General features: G+C 36.8%; 1 protein-coding gene across 2 annotated transcripts in view; it reads right to left on the bottom strand.

The window, feature by feature from the left end:
* LOC109474764 (vam6/Vps39-like protein) overlaps positions 1-19,954 on the bottom strand; it is a 74,353-nt gene that overhangs the window by 11,111 nt on the left and 43,288 nt on the right. For both annotated transcript variants that reach the window (XM_019775125.1, XM_019775126.1), the window contains one exon: positions 5,914-6,005. In XM_019775125.1, the coding sequence (XP_019630684.1) occupies positions 5,914-6,005 (92 nt within the window). The remainder of the gene's footprint in view (positions 1-5,913; positions 6,006-19,954) is intronic.

Raw genomic sequence — 19,954 nt, 5'->3', positions numbered from 1 at the left:
TCTCTTTGTTTCAATTATGAACCAGCCTGGTATATTGACTTCATGGCTCCTATCGTAACATTTGGGGTTATCATAGGATGCTTATATAGGCCTGCTTTTTTACCTTCGCCAAGAAGGTTATGTTTTCAGTAGCGTTTGTCTGTGTGTGTGTGTATGTATGTATGTGGGTTTGTGTGTGTGTGGTTTAGCAAGATAACTCGAGAAGCGGTGGATGGATTGGAATGAAACTTGGTAGGTGGGTAGGACTTCATGAGACCTAGAAATGATTAGATTTTGGGGCCCCTGGCGGCTTTCCTAGGTACTGCAGCTGAACTTCCGGTTTTGATATCTCATGTTCTGGACATGCTAGGGTTACGAAGTTTGGTTTTGTAGATAGCTCTTGGGGTAGGGAAGAAGTGACATGAGTTTGGGCCCCCTAGCGCCTTGTTCTGGAACTGCAGAAGCATTTGTTGAAAAAAATGTGAAGGACGATAACTCAAGAACCGGTTGACGTATTGTCGTGATTTTTGGTATGTAGGTAGTTGAAGTGATGATTGACATAATCAGATGGCAATTATGCAAATCAGGAGCTAATTTGCATAATTAATGAGGAAATCCTATAAATCTGATTTGTTCGATAATAGAACTATGAAACAGTTGTGACATCTACTTGAGAACGAGAAAAACATCTGAGGATATAGATTATGTAAATGAGGACCTAATTTGCATAATTAATGGCAAATTCTTATAATTCCATAGTTGTAATTGCTGCACCCCGAATTTCATACTTGCCACATTTGAAAGTTAAGTGAAGGTGAACATCAATAAACATAATTTATTCAAATCATGACCTCATTTGCATAATTTATGAGGAAGTGCTATAACAGCCTTTTTGTTATGATAAGGCTGTCATTGGATGGAGAATATGATCAACTGATATAACCCATGCAAATGAGGCTCTTATTTACAAAATCAATGATTAAAATTGTAGAATTCGTCACCCGCAAGGGTTAACATCTTTTGGCGAAGGTATGAGATCGTGGAACTCTTGTTTATAAATTTTTGCTACTTTATATTTTTTCTATAAAAAAATCTGAAGACCAACAAGTTAAATTGGTGTTGCCTAACAGAAGACAAAATTGTATACAGATATTTGAAGCACATGCTGTTGAAAACATCTGAATTGACAATATTTGACGTACATGACAGATAAAAACGAGCAAAAGTTTTGTTTGGCCTGGTCATCAGAGACCTCCGTGATGTTACATATTCCCATCCATTAGGCAACAGTGACTCAATTTTATGGATGACATCCGCACGCACATTGATTTTCGTCTGTTCTAAAAAAAAAAGATTACGATGTCCTCCGAGGTAACTCAAGTTTCAAGTTTCAAGTTTATTTATTTCACCAGGGCATACCTCAGATCAGTTGATCTGATTTTCAGGTATCCCTGGGCACACATTAAAAATTACATACACAAGTTCAACGCAACAATATACAACAAATATTACAAACATTTACATATTATACAAAACAATCACAGTATACAATATAGGCACATTTCATCTGCGGTCATCTACAGTCCGTTTTTAAAAGCTGACGTTGCTATCAGTTGCCGCTGGTCAGCAGCAAGACAGTTCCACAGGACAGGTCCTTGGTACTGCAGGCTGCCCTTGAAAGATTCCACATGTGCTTTGGGAGTGTCCAGCATGTGAGGGTCGAAGCTGTAGAGCTGTTTCGTAGCAGTGCGAGTACGAACACTCAGAGGCACCCAGGCTGCTGAAGCTCCACGACTCAAGAACTCGGTACATACGTACAGTGCCGATTCATAAATCCACAAAAAGCCAGCATGTGCCGGCTTGTCGTATAGGTTGCTACATGTATGTACTGCCGTAAATTTACAATACCAGCTTTGTATTCCTGTGGTTTAGTAGCATTTTTATTTTTGGAATTTTTTTATTCGCCCTCGCGCACTAGTTTGGGGGTCTTCAGAGGATGTCATCCATAAAATTAAGTCGGTGTGGCCTTACTGTAACCACTATGCTGCTCATCATCAGTCATTTACAGTCACAGGAGCTTACATGTACATGTCAATATTTGCATTTTTTTGTTTATAACTACTGCTTAGGCCACACCAATTTAATTTGTTGGTTCTCGGATTCACCCCTTCTTTTTTTCTGATTTGCAAAAAAAAAAAAGATTCCGGTTCTGAATCAACACAAAAATGCTCATATTTTGCCCCCTACAGTCCTTTCTTCCTAGTTGTTACAGTTTTTGCATCTATCAATGCAGTGGTTTGATTGGAAGTTCAAAATTCATTGTTTAACTATTAACCCAGCCTTTTGTGTTGACTTCATGGCTCCTATCGTAGCATTTGGGGCTATAATAGAATGCCTAGACTTGTTTTTATTTATTTATTTTTTTTAGCCCTGTCACTTCATATTTTTTCTGAAAAATTAAATTGGTGTGGCCTTAAGTTTCAGGTCATGACTTTTCCCTGTAAGATACAGGAGACAGAAGCTCATTTTTTATGACACTTTATAACATTTAGTTCCAATCGTAGTTCGTTCCAACACGCAAGTCCATAACACTCTTATATGTACATGTATATGAAGATTAACGTTAAAACCTACTAAAATACTACGTACATGTAAGTGTTAATGGGCCTAAATTCCCCTCCTAGCTCTGATTGGCGGATGTTTTTCCGCCAATGAGATATAGGAGGTTACCATGTACTCTTATCTTTCAAATAGCTCTGTTAGCATTTAATTTAACATTTTAATGTCTTGGGGTGGTGGGACTACGGCGCACAGATATGTCAACTTTGTAAATTTAAATGTTAATTGTACCTTTTTTGTTGTGTGGCCCTGTTAATATAAGTTGTAAACTTGAGTGCAGCATCACACTGTCCTTGTTATGTTTTTATGTTTTGATGAATAAAATAAAATATAAAAAAAACAACGTAAAACCCATTCTCTCCAGACTTGTCTCTTCCCAATAAAACGCACCAGTGACTGAAAACACACCTGTCAAGGGAAATTAATGGCACCCATTCTAACAACCTGTCATGGGTTCTTCCCCAACATTACGCTTGACATAACCCAGTCCTCTCCTCATATACATACATTTTGTGGATGACTCTGGTCTTTCTACTAATACTAAAGATGAGCTTGGAATACCAAAGCACTGTTTAAATAATCTATACCATTTCATTCCCAATGCTTCTGCAGGGCTCGAAATTCATTTTTGGGAATAGGTGCACTGGTGCACCTAACCTAAAAAATTGGGTGCACAAAATTTTTTGGGGGGTGCACCTTATGAAACAAAACCTAATTGCAGGTCTTACTGCTCCTCTTCTGAGCTTGAATCTAAAATGAGAGTTAACTTCAAAATCGTAAACATTACTACACGTAACAACAAAGATTTCATTATTTTTCTGATACTTAGAGACCAAGAATATCCGGTATACTATCATACACATCTAATGTTTAAAATTGAACCATGCAGTGCACCCACAGAAAAAAATTAGGTGCACAACTCCAATTTTGGGTGGACTAAGGTGCACATGCACCCAGTATTTTGAGCCCTGTTCTGTTATGCTGTGTTATACATGTTTCAAGAGAGAAGAGATCCTGTAGTTAGATCCTGTAGATAGAGAAATAGCACACGAATGTAACAATGACTTCTTCTATTCTTGTTACCAAGTTATCTAACTTAAGTGCAACTGGCCCGTGTAGGGCGTGAACATGCAATAAAGTTCATTGTCATTGTCATTGTTATTTGTTTGGGCCATGGGGAGGATCTTATCTGGTACACAAAGACATGTACATTACCCTGCCTCAGTCGTTCCCATTCTCATGAGGCATACTGCATACATTAGGCCGTATCAACAACATTGCCTGCTTCTGGAGCTTTGTTTTAATGTATATTTACCAACCATGTTTTATATATTGTATTTAATTTACTACCTTTAGGCCACGCCAACTTCTTGTTTCTCAGATTCGCCCTGTTCATTTTTTTTCTGATTTGCAAAAAAAAAAAAAATTGGGGGGGGGGGTTGTAAATCAACGCAAAATGCTCAATGAAAGACATATTTTGGTTAAAGTTATTCAATGTAACAATGCAATTTTGTTTCATTAAAAGTTCAAAATCTATTATTTCAATTATAAACCAGCCGGGTGTGTTCACTTCACAAGATATAGTAACATTCCCGGCTATCATGGGGTGCCTTGGCCTGTTTCTTTTATTTCGCCCTGTCGCTTCATATTTTTTCTGAAAAAATCAGTGGCCTTAACTATAATTCAACTATTAGCTGCTGCGAACAACTTGAGACAAAATATGTGACATAAATCAAAGCTTATACAAGTACACTGAATGTACTAAAGTGTATGAATGAGATTCTACTTTGTACAAAGGATAATTTCTAAATTACTAGGAAAACAAAGGTTAGCTTTTATTATCTGTAAAAAAAAAAGTACTAAGTATGCAATTCAGCATAATTTTTATGGCTATGATGATCATAATAAACCCATTCATTCACAACAACATTGTGACAAATCTTAATAAAGAAAGTAACAAGACCAATAAATGTACAATCAGTCACTTCAGGATTATGTTAGGGTTCAAGACTACAAGGTTTTTTTCCTTTGTCAGAAAAGGAAAAAATGCTGTGTACTTGCAAGGTAAAATCTAAACTCATCTATTTGGCATATAGCACATGATGTCATTGCTGTGCTTATACTGATTACATTGACCAGCAATAAGGCCACACCAATTTTGATTTGTTGGTTCTCAGAGGTCGAAAAAAATATGAAGCAACAGAGCCCAAAATGCTATGATAGGAGCCATGAAATCAACATACATGTAACAGGCTGGTTTGTAATTCAAACATTAATTTACTTTGTGTGAGTTACCTTGTGTATAAAAATTATTACTTTGTTTTCATTTGTGAGCAAGTAGTATTTATGTTATGACCCCCTGACACTCCTCCACGCTCGACCTCTATGAAAAGCGGCCGAAATAGCGGCCGATTAGAGCATGTAACACAGTTACAGATCGAGTTGAGGCTCAAACAAACAAACAAACAAACAAACAAACAAACATTGACTTTCAAGCTATCAATGAAACCACTGCTTTGATAGATGGACAAACTGTAACAACTCTGAAGAGAAGGGACTTTCTTCAACTGTTGGGGCCAAAATATGACCATTTTGGAGTTGATTCAGAGGCTGAAATGTTTTTTTTTTTTGCAAACCTGAAAAAAATGAAGCCGGCGAATCTGTGAACCAACAAATTGAATTGGAGTGACCTAATCCTCATATAACAGAAAATGATAGCTGATGAGATTTCAGCACCACGGACAGTGCCTTGGTGAACTATGCTGGTCAGCAACTAGTTCATGTGACCAATAAAACATGGAGGTGCATGTAGCTATTTGCATTTCAATGAGTCGTAGTTCAAGCATTTGAAAAGCTGCAAATACTTGAGCTATGGTAAAAAAAATCCTCCCTCAAATATTTTCAAACAAATGCCCCTGCAGTTCCACAACAAGCTGCTAGAGTACCCCAACCCATGCCATATCTTCCCCAAACACAAGAGCTATATACATGTATACATATACCATATAAAATCTGTCACCCTAGCATGTCCAGATACATGTAATGAGATATCAAAACCAGAATTTCCACTGCAGTACCATAACCAGCTGCTAGGGAACCTAAAATCTAATCATTTTGAGGTCTCATCAACACCTACCCACCTAGCAAATTTCGTGACAATCCATCCTTAGCTTCTTGAGTTATCATGCTAAACCACAAAGTATAATTATATTACATTTGTGTACATACAAACCTCCCAGATTCATTGGTATGATTCAAAGTGACAACACTCCATAACTTAAGACAGATGTCATTTCTACTTCTGACTGATCTTACCTGTTTCCAATTTTCTTCTTGCAGACTCTGCACATCTTCTCCTCCGTGATGATACACTTGCTGCTCTGGTAGAACATCCGCTGTTCTTGGACCTGAGAGCACACGGAATGACAGGGGAGGTGTCAGAGTATGTCTAGCTAATGATTAGGCCACACCAATTTAATTTGTTGGTTCTCCTATCATAGCATTTGGGGCTATAATAATAATATGCCTAGACCTATTTTCATTTTTTGTTGCCCTGTAGCTTCATTTTTTTTTTAAATACAAGAAACAACAAATTAAATTGGTGTGGTTTTAGGGTGCAACTCCCAGCCTGGGGCATGACTGGCCAGTTTCTAGGAATGAAAAGTATGATATACTAGTAAAAGAAAACAAACACAACAAAAGTTTTAAAAAATTAATTATGGGTACTATTTACTGTTAATTGTTTGTTTCTGTTCACACAAACAGCCCGACTGGGCCCCGGTTTGGAAATGAGCCATAAGCACAGCTATAGCTGAGGGTACATGTACATGTAGGGTTAAGTATTGATGTCATGTTTTTGTCATCATCATCATCATCTTTATCATCATCATCATTTTCATCATCACCATCATCATCATCACCATCATCATCATCACCATCATTATCATCATCGTCATCATTATCTTCATCATCATCTTCATCATCACCATCATTATCATCATCATCATTATAATCATCTTCATCATCATCATCTTCATCATCACCATCTTCATCATCACCATCATCATCATCATCATCATCTTCATTATCACCATCATTATCATCATCGTCATCATTATCATCATCTTCATCATCTTCATCATCATCATCATCATTATCATCAAGCCCCCCTGGAGGTTGGGACAAGTCCCTGAACTTCAGGGGCCGGTCGACCAGGGATGTTTTCAGATCTAAAGTGTCTAAAAGCAGTTACATGTAAGTTATATCTTGAGTTTGCTTCAGGAAAAGTCAGTTTTCCAGGAGAAGCTATTCCGTCTTGGCCACCACAGAATGATGGAGTGATGAGATCACCTCTTCACTTGGCAGTGATCAGCAAACCTCTTGTGTTGAACAGCTATTCTATTACCTTAGGGTATGAACTTCAAGGTCATGTTTTGGGTGTGTTCATGGAGGTAGAAGAGTAGTAGGGCATGTTTGCCTGTGTTCGTAGGTATTTGAATGCAGTAGTGTTGTAAGACAGTGGGGAGATTTGTTAACAGCAGATTAACCTTAAGAAAGGGTGCTCTCACAACAACACATCCTAAATTCCAACCACCTTTCACACTTTTTGACTAGAAAATTTTCAACGAGTAAATGTTGTTAAATCTGCTATCGTTAGCTTATGAAAATATTTTTCATATGAAGAAGTTCACACTTTTTGGGTAGACATGGTGAAATTTCTTAAGAAACTTTCCCTCCCTTCCTAGAGACAGCTCTCAGGAGCTACTTCACAAATCTACAACAATGCTCAAGTTGTTTCAGTCCACGTCACAACAATGTCACTGATATTTTTCCGACATGAAGCACATACTGCACTCAACAAACTCACGAGCAAGTCAATACCATGGCTTCACAGATCACTGAACAAGGGTGGTTCTGTCATTTGTTCACCTTTTCAAGTGTGTTTGCACAAAGGTTCAAGAGAGAATGTCAGGGAGAATGGCCGATAGACCCTCGGTGCTCTCAAATGTCAGGGAGTTCACCATGCTGAGTGAAGAGTGTTCAGCTGTGCCGAAGTGAAGTCAGTGTTACATTCTACCAACAGCTAACATTAAAAGCTATAGCGGGGACAGAATTTAAACATCATGGTAAGATTTTTAAGTCTAGCGCAAATAGGGAGTATCATACGTGTAGAACGCTGGATCCTTCAACACGCATTACATCAATATTCTACAGTCGGTAGCTTTGATGTACTGTAAGCTGACTGATTACGCAGTGTTTGTAAACATTGTGATGACAGGAGGATAAATAGTGTCAATAGGCTGTGTACAGTATGGGTGGAGCCCCAGAAATAACTGAAAGGCATTCCTCCAAAAATATACCCACACTATAAGCTGATTACACAATGAAAGACAAAGGTACAAGTCCAATTTTGGGTCACAGGTCTTGTGTTGTATGTTTAGGAACTTTGAAAACTAGACCACTGTCTAAGTGCATATTGTGTCAGTGAATGAACATGAAAAATTCTTGTAAAGTTATGCTTAGGTCACACCAATTTAATTTGTTGGTTCTCAGATTTTTTCAGAAAAAATATGAAGCGACAGCTAGCAGCGAAAAAAATGAATAAAAACAGGTCTAGGCGTCCTATTATAGCCCCAAATGCTATGATAGTAGCCATGAAGTCAACACAAAAGGCTGGGTTAAAATCTAAACAATGAATTTTGAAATTTTAATCAAACCACTGCATTGATAGATGGAAAAACTGTAGAAACTAGGAAGAGAAGGACTTTCCTCAACTGTTAGGGGCATAATAAGAGCATTTTTAAGTTGATTCAGAACCAGGATTTTTTTTTGCAAATCAGGAAAAAATTAAGACTCTGAGGCGAATCCGAGAACCAACAAATTAAATTGGTGTGGCCTAAAGCTACGCTTACAAGAAGATAGCTGGTAGGAAATAACAAAACGTATCTGGTTAATAGAATTCTAAGAAGTCAGTTTGTATGGACAGTTTGTGGGGAGACAGAGTTCATGAGGTTGGCTGTTGTGTGTTGACCTTCGACCCACACATCAATCATGTACTGTCACGTACACCATTAGGGGCGAGGGAGGGTCAGTATTTACATCACTAGGTTGGGCAGGATTTTGAAAAAAACAACAAAAAACTGAAGCATTTTGAAATATCTTGCCATTTTCTGTAATACACATAATATCTTGTTCTTGAATTTTTTCTTGAAATGCTGATGTCACTGCTAGGCTGAAAGGCATATTACATGCTCTCTAAATTCAGTTACTCTGGTGGCATTAAAAATTTGCAGTTGAAACAATTCTGTTTTACAGGAGTCACTTTTGTCTACAGCTTAAATTTCCAGTGGCATGAATTTCCCAAAATATTAAAAAAATTTTAGATTTACAGCACAAATCCTAAGTTATTACAAAACTTAAAACAGCCGAACTCACATTAAAAGAGGGGACCCAGCACATACATGTACACAATTATCATATCATTCAGAAGGTTTGCAAAATTCATACCACGTTGTTGTGATTGGGGGATGAACTATGCAGCTTTAGAACCCCAAAACCTATGGGTACAGAAGTACTGTTTTGGGTGGCTGAGCTGTGGGTTTGTGTGTCTGTTTGTCTGGACAGAGTAGGTTGATAGCACGTGGGATGTGAGCGGAGGCGATGATGATGAAAAGGTCAGACACAGGAAATATGGTGAACTTGAAGGTAAGGTCCTACAATCTGACTAGTAGCCAGCAGGAAACTGGGGTCGCCAGGGGGGGAATTCAGGAAGCCGAGGATTGCATGAACAACCCTCCAACCCTGCACAGTTTCTGTCCTAGTCCCAATCTCCTCAGTTCTTCCACTAACTTCAGAAAATACTTCCCAAATACTTACCAGAAGTCTGAAATCTCCAACCTCTTGCTTCTAAAGCAAACAGGATTTCAGATAGGATACAAGTGTTCATAAACACACTGTCAGGTACATCCTTTTTGTTACCATATCTGATATACAAACAATGGAGGCATTGTTTTGGGGTCTGTCTGTGTATCTGTGTATGTTTCCAGATATTTGTGGTCAACATAACATAATAAACTAGAGTTTCAATTACCTCATACTTTCACCAAATGATGTTACAAAGATGACTGACAACTCATTACCTTAATAAAAAATGAAGGTATTGTTTTCAGTGTCTGTTTGTCTGTCTGTGAGTGTTTCCGCACATGTGTAGTCAGCATTTAAGAACGCCTTTATGGATTGTGATGATTATGTATTTGGTATCTGGGTAGGTATTAGGAAGACAAAGGTCCAGGTCAAATTTGGGCACTTGGGCACTGACCTTGGTACTGAAGCAGAACTTTTTTGGATGTTTTGTCCTGAACATGCTATGGTCTAAATTTTTGGTGGCTGATACTAGCTTTTCATGCAAGAAATAAGTGGTGTGTGTTTGTTCTCCCTAGCAGCTTGTACTGGACTTACAGGCAAAGTGGACAGATCAAGAAAGGAACAACAGATTTTCATGATTTCTGGCAAAGATGCTATTCTAGCATCTACATATTAATTATGCAAATGTCGATCCTTGATTTCTTTCTAATTGAATGGAATAAGATCTAGAATAAGCCACGTACATGTAACAAACAAGCCGAGCATGCAAGGACATTACGCTTGAAGTGATCTTTTCATCTCTAATCGAACCCTGTCCTGTACCAGACAGTACAGCAAATGGTTTCACCTGAATAGTGGGGCATTTCTGGCGACACCGTCTCAGCACATGCACTGAATATTAAACAGGCACCTGTCTGGGTGCAAAATGATGAAGTCAAGTCTCATAATTCTACATAAAAACATAAAAAAACAGTGTTATCAAGGACATCTCAAGCCAGGAGCGTCCTGAATACCTTGAGTGGGTATCTGAATTGCGTGCACCTCAGGGATCACTGATGCTGTGTTAGTACAATGTAGATCTCTTTAAATTCCAACTGATCTTGAAAGGCATCCAATGCGATTTCAGGGCAGCAAAAATGGAAATATTCTGCATAAGGCAATCTTTGTGATATTGACACATATTGCTTCACATTAGCACAAAAATCAGTATTTCATACTTTGGGCATTTCAAACTGCAGAAACAAGCCCCAAGATGAGTCCTCTATTTTCTGGGTGGTACCCTAAAAATCAGCCCTTCCAGTACCGACTATTTTCTGTCAGAATTTTGCGTATTTTTGCTCCGTGAGGGTCAATATACATTGGAATAATGTGGTTTCAACTCAGTATGTAACTGTTACATCAATATAGATAAATGACTAGAATATTGGCTTTGAAAAATCGAGTTTCCAAGCCCTATAAAAACTGCACTGGATGCCTTTAAAATGTGGCAGCCTTGGAGTACCGGGAGGAAGTGTGAGAGATTCTGATTAATGAAGGCCTGTTCACAGTCACATTACCAACGAAATGAACTAAAATGTCCCCATTACTAAATTACTACATTGTCTGTTTTTTCTTCAAGATTTTCAAATTGAGTCTCCAAGATTGTGTGTGTAGGGTGTAGCATTAACTCAATAATAGGTTACTCTATCCAGTCAGAAGCTACGACAAAATGACTCGGTGATATTGATGGACACTAAGACCTTATAATAAATCATCAAGACCACATCAAGTAATGATAATGGTGATATATCAACGCAGATTACTATTATTAAGTATCCTTTCTTATCACATATTTCAATGTCTTTAAAAACGAGTGTATTTGTGACATCCCATTTATTTTACAATACATGGGATGATACAAGAAAACTTTCCATATCTCCAAAATATACATCACCCCCATGTAAAAAAATAAAATAACACATAATAAGGCCACAGCAAGTAATTTTATGGATGACATCAGCGCGCACATTAATTTTTGCCTGATTTTGGGGAAAAAAACACGAAATTTTTTTGCCTTCTGACAGTGGTCAACATGCTGAAAGACAAGAAAAGGCTCTGATTTTATGTTTTGTTTCTTACTTTGATGCAGTGATATGTGATGTTGGCTGTGTATATGTGATGTTCCCACTGAGTCAAAACCATTTGTACAATGATTGAGTCAAAATTTCAAATTGTAGAAACCTTGTTTTTTTAGGCCCGCCTTGTTTTTTTTTGCCTGCTTGCATTAGATTTGCAGTCTGTGGAGGATGTCATCTATAAAATTTACTTGCTGTGGCCTAAATTAGAAGCAAATTTAGTCAACTTCATAGATTTTTGCATGGACATTTTGAGATTGTGATCCCCTTAGGATAGTCCACCTTCAAGCAAACAGAAATCAATCCTTTTGCAGATGATAAAGGGTTCTGACACGGAGACCTCCAACAGGCAGGATGCTGCAGGGTTACTGATCAATATGGGGGTGGTTTCAGATAAGAAAAATTTGCTACCAAACAAAATCATGTCATCTATGAAGCATAGGAAATGCATGTATAATTATCTTTTGACAGGTCAGAAACTGAATTACTGGTGAGTGATGACATGACCATTTAGGAATTAGAAATTAGGAAATTAGAAATTTGGGAAATGCTATTTTTCTGCTTGTCTCAGCTGGTATCCATCCTAATTTCTAGCCCGGGCTTGCACCTCTGATCACTTCTCGTAGTTCTAAACAGAATAGTCTGGCCCCCGTCCCCGTTGAAACATTTAGTCCATACGTGAGTCCTGGATGACTTCAAGAATTGAATATTTCTCAGAAGAGGTGCTGTGAGTTTTGGTACTGAGATCAAACTGGTGGCAAGGTGGTCCTGTGGTTGCTGATCCAAAGGTTCTAGGTTCAAATCCCCGTCAGGCATCAATCCCATTATTACTTTTAATTACATTTATTTCCTCACTTGACTCAGGTGTAAAGGATATACCCAGCTTCGGTTAGGGACGTCCTCTCAGATAAGATGTAAAGATAGAGGTCACACTGTGAGCATATAAATGATCCCATCACACTTACTGAAAAGTGTGTATATCATGGAGTGAAAATGCAGAAAATTGTGACTCCAAGCGGCTACTGGTAGGATCCTGGGCTGATTTTTGGGTACCACCCAAAAAATATAAAGGGACTCATCTGATGGGTTGTTCCTGCACTGTCTTAACTGCCTAGAGTATGAAATACTGATGCAAATGTGGGGCAGTATGTGTCAATATCATACAGACTGATTCATTATAGAATAGACAAAACACAATTCCTAGGTCATCCTCTTTTGAGGTGCCAAAAGAGGATGACCTGAACTGAACTGAACAATTCCTAATATTTCCAGTTTTGCCACCCAGAAATTGGATACCTTTACCAGGAGCCTGGCTATATCAGCTGGGAAGCGATAGGAAGAGCAAACTGGAGATAAAAGAATAGAGCGGATTTTTTGTTTCTTTCATCCAAGAGAAAAACAGCTGCAGTACTGAGCATGTATGGTTATACATTGTACATTGCTGACCTGGCGACAGATCGTCTATCGTGGAAACGACTAGTGGTCGACCGCACCGCAGCCGGACGATGATAATGCTTAAATAAGCACGTCGGCAGAACTTGCTTATACTGCACCTGCGTGAAACCCGTAATGTATTGACTGTGCATAGCACTTCACTAGAACGTCTCATATAAGATTGTATTCGCGCATATAAGGTTAACACTCCGTCTGTAGTTTCCAAATGTTATGTCAGAAAAGATACCTTCTGCAACAGGCAAAATTCTGATGCAACGTTGACCAAAAATCCACCGAAAACTGTAAAAATACAGGGTTCTGCGCAGGCGCAGTACGTTCTGCCAACGTGCTGGTTAAATATTGTATGCATTGGGCATCAAAAAAGCCCAAAACGCGCCAGAGATTTTGTTTGGAACTTCCGGTTGTGTACGAGTTGTTGAGACCATCCCCTACTAGGCAGCAATCGATAATAAGGCAGATTCAATAAGCCAAGACATATATACAGCCACATCCCTCTAAACTCCAGGATAAATGCCACCTCACTGAGTCCAATATATCCCACCTTCACCTGCACTCAGGCAGGAGGAACGTTTTGTTTCCTATGTGGGGATTACTGTGAAATTATCTATTTTCACGGGGACTTAATTTGTGGTGGAAGGGGAAATTTTTGCAGTTCTGTAGTCCTTAAGTTACTAGACTAAGTATACAATGGAAAAATACATATTCACTGTGCTCGTTTCATCTAAAAACATAATATCGAACCAGACTAACATTTTGGTACCTTAAGACCACACCAATTTAATTTGTTGTTTCTTGGATTTTTTTCAGAAGAAATATGAAGCGACAAAGCGAAACAGAAAAATAAAAAAAACAAGCCCAAAATGTCACTTTTAATGAAACAAAATTGCATTGTTACATTGAAAAAGTTTGACAACTAGGAAGAAAAGGACTTCGAAACCGTTGGGGCCAAAATATGTCTTTCATTGAGCATTTTGCAGTTGATTTAGAACAACTTTTTTTTTTTTTTTTTTTTGCAAATCAGAAAAAAAATGGACAGGGTGACCGTGGGAAACAACAAATTAAATTGGTGTGGCCTAAACAAGTAAGTAGTAATAACCCACTAATGCCATGCAAGTCATAGTTTTTATGCCTGAGAAAAAAAAGTGTTTCGAATCCAGTTAAACTTCAGTCTCCTCTCTGCTCAAATTGGAACAACTCACATAAAGATTCAAAGGAGACAGTGTGTCCAGTCAGCATTCCCTATAGATACACAGTCTACACTAGCAGGTCATTGTATGGGATATTGAAAACACAATCACTGACTGGAATACACTTGTGGTAGAGTAGTTGTGAAACTGATTAGTTACCTGTAAATTCACATACATTCGCGGCAGTTTTAATTCACAGCAGGTGAAAAGGTGCATTTTTGCAACTGAAGCAATTCTGTAGACGTAAAGTACAGTTGTCATCCTTTGGAAATTCAAAATATTACAATGTATTTGCATCATGAATTCACTGTGAAGACATCACCATAAAAACATAACCAATTCATCAAATCACAGTGTACTGGTAAAATACAGTAAGACTTACATGTAGTGCAGAATTGAAACAACGTTTTGATTAACGTGTTAAAATTTAATGAATGTTCGAGTTATAAGAAAAAACAATATCTTTTCAGAGAAAGAGAATTAACTGATGATATTAAAATTTTACAAAGTCAAATTGATAATATGCAGTCTCCCCCAGATTCCATGCTCGACGATTTGGACAACAAACAAAAACAACTAGAGTTATTGTATAATCACCGTTTACAAGGAATCTTAGTTGGATCTAAAGCTCGATGGATGGAATTTGGGGAAAGGAGTTCTAAATACTTTTTAAACATGGTTCATAGAAATTATACCCGGAAAAACATTCAAAAATTAAAGATATCGGATGAAACTTTTACCTCTGATCCTCAGGAAATTTTAGAAAAACAAGTTGATTTCTATTCTACCCTTTATTCTTTGAAGAACCTCCAATACCCCTGACCCCTAAAAATTCTGAGCTATTTTTTCCCTGATGAACATGAAAAGCGTTTATCTAATGATCAGCTGGAAGCTTGTGAGGACCTAATTACTGAAGAAGAATTACTCATTGCTATAAATTCCTTTTCAAATGGCAAAACACCTGGAATTGATGGAATTCCGGTGGAAGTCTATAAACATTTCTTTTCTGTTTTTAAAACCCCAATGCTAGATTGTTTTAATTACTCCTTGTCACAAGGCTACTTATCAGATACACAAAGACAAGGAATAATTTCTTTATTACTAAAACAAGGGAGCAACGGGGAATACAAAGATCCTACACTTTTGAATAATTGGAGGCCCCTCACATTATTATGTTGCGATACAAGAATTATTTCTAAATGTTTGGCTTTGCGTGTAAAATCTGTTATCTCTGACATTATTCATAATGATCAAACAGGATTTATTAAAGGAAGATTTATTGGAGATAATATTAGACGTATATTAGATTTAATTGATCATTATGAAAATGAAGATAAACCAGGTCTAGTTTTTATTGCTGACTATCAGAAAGCATTTGATTCAGTGAGGTGGGATTTCATGGTTAAAGCATTAGAATTTTTCAACTTTGGCCCCAAGTTTATAGCTTGGGTTAAAACTTTGTACTCTAATATTACGAGCGTTGTGTCAAACAATGGCTATTTATCAAATTCTTTCACTTTATATCGTGGTGTTAGACAAGGTTGTCCTCTAAGCCCCTATTTATTTATTATTGTTGTAGAACTGTTGGCCATTAAGATACGCAGCAATCAAAAGTTGACTGGTTTATCTGTTCATGGAAGGCACTGTAAAATTTCTCAATATGCTGATGATAGTAATTTCCCCTTTGCTCCCAAATTAGCATGCTTTAATGCCCTTAGGCCACACCAATTTATTTCCTTGGTTAACGGATTCGCCGCTTGCTTTTTTTGCCGAATGAAAATAAAAATAAAAAACGTCATAGTTTAGACCCCACAGGCCGGCAATACCCTGAACAGGGAGACCCCAATGAAATTGCTGCAGTTGATACCAATGTCGCTAGAGGCGCTCCTGCACACATAGTCACACGACGTAAAGTAGCCAATCGTGGATTGTTTTACTTTCTGACCAATCAGATGCGATGTTCTGGAACCATGTTGGCTCAGTCATTTGTTTTGTTCTGCATGGTGGACAAAATTTGCGGCGGAAGCTTAAATTGTTTGAGAAAGCTGGAACTTTGGATCAAGGCAGAATCTAGGTACAGTACATGTAAAATTGAATAAATTTTGTCCCCTTTAAAGTTGTTGTGACTATGAAATTGCTTGTGAGAGTTAACATTCGTGTCCTGTTTTAGAGTACATATGATGATGGTGGAACTTGGAAGTAACATGCTAAAACTTGTTTTCTGCTCGTGTACGAAAAAGATTATCAACCCAATGGTGTGGATAGCAAATAAAACACAATACAGTACATCCTCTCTTGTCTTTTGTTTCTTTCCCAGTATTTTCGTAACTTAATAAGCAGTCTGGATTTCACAGTACATGGCTGTATGGCAGGTAGTATCAAATTTTTATTTTTATTTTTTTTTCGCCCGCCCGCTCCATTTTTTTGTACAAAAATCCGTTAACCAAGAAAATAAATAGGTGTGGCCTTATTGATGATTTACAAAGTTTTTCCCATCTTTCGGGTTTATCTTTAAATTTTGACAAGTGTAAGATACTTAAAATTGGTTCTTTAAAAAACACGAATTTTAAACTACCTTCCCAGCTACCTATTCAATGGGTAGATGGGGAGGTAGACCTTTTAGGCATACATATACCTAGGGATTTGGGGTCCATTATTAACTGCAACTTTCAACCCCGTTTAGCAAAATTAGATAGATTATTATTCCCCTGGAAAAGCAAAAGTTTATCTTTGTTTGGAAAAATTACTGTCATAAATTGTTTGATTGTTTCCCAGTTTACTAATCTTTTCCAGGTGCTCCCCTCCCCAAGTAAATCCTTTTTTAAAATATATGAGAGAAAAATATTTTCCTTTATTTGGAATGGGGGTCCAGAAAGGGTCAGTAGGAAAACAATTTACAACTCAATTGAAAATGGTGGTTTGAATTTAATTAACTTATATGCCTTCTCCCTCTCCATCAAAGCTTCGTGGATGCCAAAATTATATTTTAATCCTGATTGGTTTACCTCCTGGTCTTTAAGTACATATCTTTCTGTTGGATATACATTATTTCCTTTTCTCCAGTTGGATAGCTTACAGTACCTGAAACTAAATTCTTTCTTATATGATATTGTATATGCTTGGTATAAATATCAACATAAGGCCCCCACAACTCCAGCTGAGATTAGACAACAGCTTTTATGTATGAATTCTTATATCCTTATTGGTGGAAAACCTTTCTTTTCAAATGCTTTTCTAAATAGAAGAATTCTGTTTGTAAATGATGTTTTAAATTTAGATGGTTCCCTCATGTCATATGATGAATTTTGTATTAAATATGATAATGTTTGTAGCCACATGCAGTATTTGCAGCTATATACTGCAATCCCCCCAAAATGGAAATCTACTTTGCTTGGTTCTTCATCCCTTTTAGTTTGTATACCTACCCAATGTGATAATACCTGGCTTAGAAAAATTAAGATAAATAAAAGCATGTATAAATTCTTTTAAGTTCCTATAATTTGATAGATTGTTCGCATAATGTTCAGATGTCATGGCTGTACCTCTTTGATATCCCAATCCCCTGGAGACTAGTCTACACTTCTATTATATATTGTACCATTGATCCGACAACAAGATTTTTTCAATATAAAATTGTCCATAAATTTTTACCAACAAATAGGTTATTGTACATCTGGAAATGTATAGACAGTCCATTATGTTCATTTTGCCATGAGGAAGAAGAAACCTACCTGCATGTCTTTTGGGAGTGTCCACATTTAGTTTCTTTTTGGGATAAAATTCAAATATGGTTTCATCAACAGACTGGACAAAGACTACAGCTTAATTCTTTTAATGTCATTTTTGGTAACTTAAATTTAGAAGCCCCTGTTATAGGTAACCTTGTAATTTTATTAGCTAAAAGATGCATTTATAGAAGCAGAAAGGCCAACCATGTTACTTTTCAATCTTTTCTTAATTATGTAAATTTCTTTCATACAGTAGAATATTCTATTGCCGCAAGAAGGGGAAATCTGCAGAAGCATCGTGGCAAATGGGGTACCTTATGTTCTTGAGTGTTTTCATTATCAATATTATCATTTGAATTATGATATGAAATATATGATCATTGATTATTATGATTATCGTTATTATTATGATCAGTTATGATCATTTCCATTATTATTGTCATTACTATGATTATTATTGTTATTCTGATCAGTTATTTTTTGATTAGTTATCATGATCAGTTATGAGTCAAGTTATTATGATCATTATTATTTTGATCTGTTATTATTTCATCATTATTATTATTATTAAGTAATGGGATGGTTCACTTAATTGTATGTTGTATGTTTATTGATGAAAAAATAAAAAAAAAAAAAAAAAAAAAATTTTAAATAGAATGTTGACTGTCTATCATCATAATATATAAAATTTCTCTTTTATCATTTATTATTTTATTCTTCTTCATCACCTAGTACTTGAAGGTCTGCGATAATGCAACTAATGCATGGGCATTTTGTGGAATAAACGATAAATGGGGTATTTCTATTCTGGTTGGCTGTTAGAAATAAATGGGGTCACACCCCAGAAAGTATGGAACATTCTCCCATAACCACTACAGGTGCGTGAGTGTGCATGGGGGTAATGAGAAACATGCTTGGGTAACCAAGGGGTTTATCAAGTTCACTGTAAAACTGTTTGCTACGTGATGTTCCTTCACTGATGGCAAATGTGTGAATGGTGGCCAGACATATCATGTCTTGTGCATAATTATGTTGTGATTAAATCTATATTAAGACATGGAAACGGCTAGAAATGTGTGGTATTATGACTGTTGTTGCCCAAAGCATGAAAGGCCCATGTGATATTATGTTAACAGTAAAAGAAAACCACTTTAGAAACTTAAGCATTAAAAGTATTTTAAAGCTGAATACATAACAAAATTTCTTGGGATTTTAAACTCAGTCAATGTAAAACCCAAAACTTGTATTCAGCCCAAAACTTCTTTCTTGATGTGGCTATGTAGTACTACACATTTTGTAGTACTGTTATACAAATGTAGTAACCATAATTCAGTTGAATGGATTTGTAAAATTAATTATTTATTTGTAAAATGTTGTTATCATGAATCAGCTTTATTGCATATGTTAGCATGTCCAGATCAGGAAGTACCAATGAACAGAAATTCTGCTGCAGTACCATAGAAAGATGCTAGAGGAAACTTTCTGATACATGAACATTCATGTACTAACATACTAAATATAGTACTGTAACAGTAATCATGATCCATCCCCAATTTAGTTATGCTGTCAACAAATATTCATGGTGAATGTACATGTCAATATTCTTTATGCAAAAAAAAAAGCAGTCACTCAACAACTGGATATGATTTTGGAAAATCATATCTAGTTGCTTAAGTAACTGCTTTTTGGCTTTGGCGTATCTTATTACCTGGATGTCAAACCTTCATCGACGTATCATTCTCAGGGCTCGAAATTCATTTTCGGGAATAGGTGCACTGGTGCACCCAACCTAAAAAATTAGGTGCATAAAATTTTTTTGGGGTGCACCTTATAAAACAATTACCTAATTACAGATCTTACTGCTCCTCTTTTGAGCTTGAATCTAAAATGGGAGCAAACTTCAAAAGTACTACAATGAAGATTTTATTATTTTCTGACACTTAGATGCCAAGAATATCCTGCATACCATTATACATTTGATATGTTCAAAAATATGTACAAAAAAATT

This window comes from Branchiostoma belcheri, unplaced genomic scaffold, assembly GCF_001625305.1.
Source record: "Branchiostoma belcheri isolate BF01 breed outbred unplaced genomic scaffold, Haploidv18h27 scaffold317, whole genome shotgun sequence".
NCBI lineage: Eukaryota > Metazoa > Chordata > Leptocardii > Amphioxiformes > Branchiostomatidae > Branchiostoma > Branchiostoma belcheri.
This window is presented reverse-complemented; position numbering and strand designations above follow the sequence as displayed.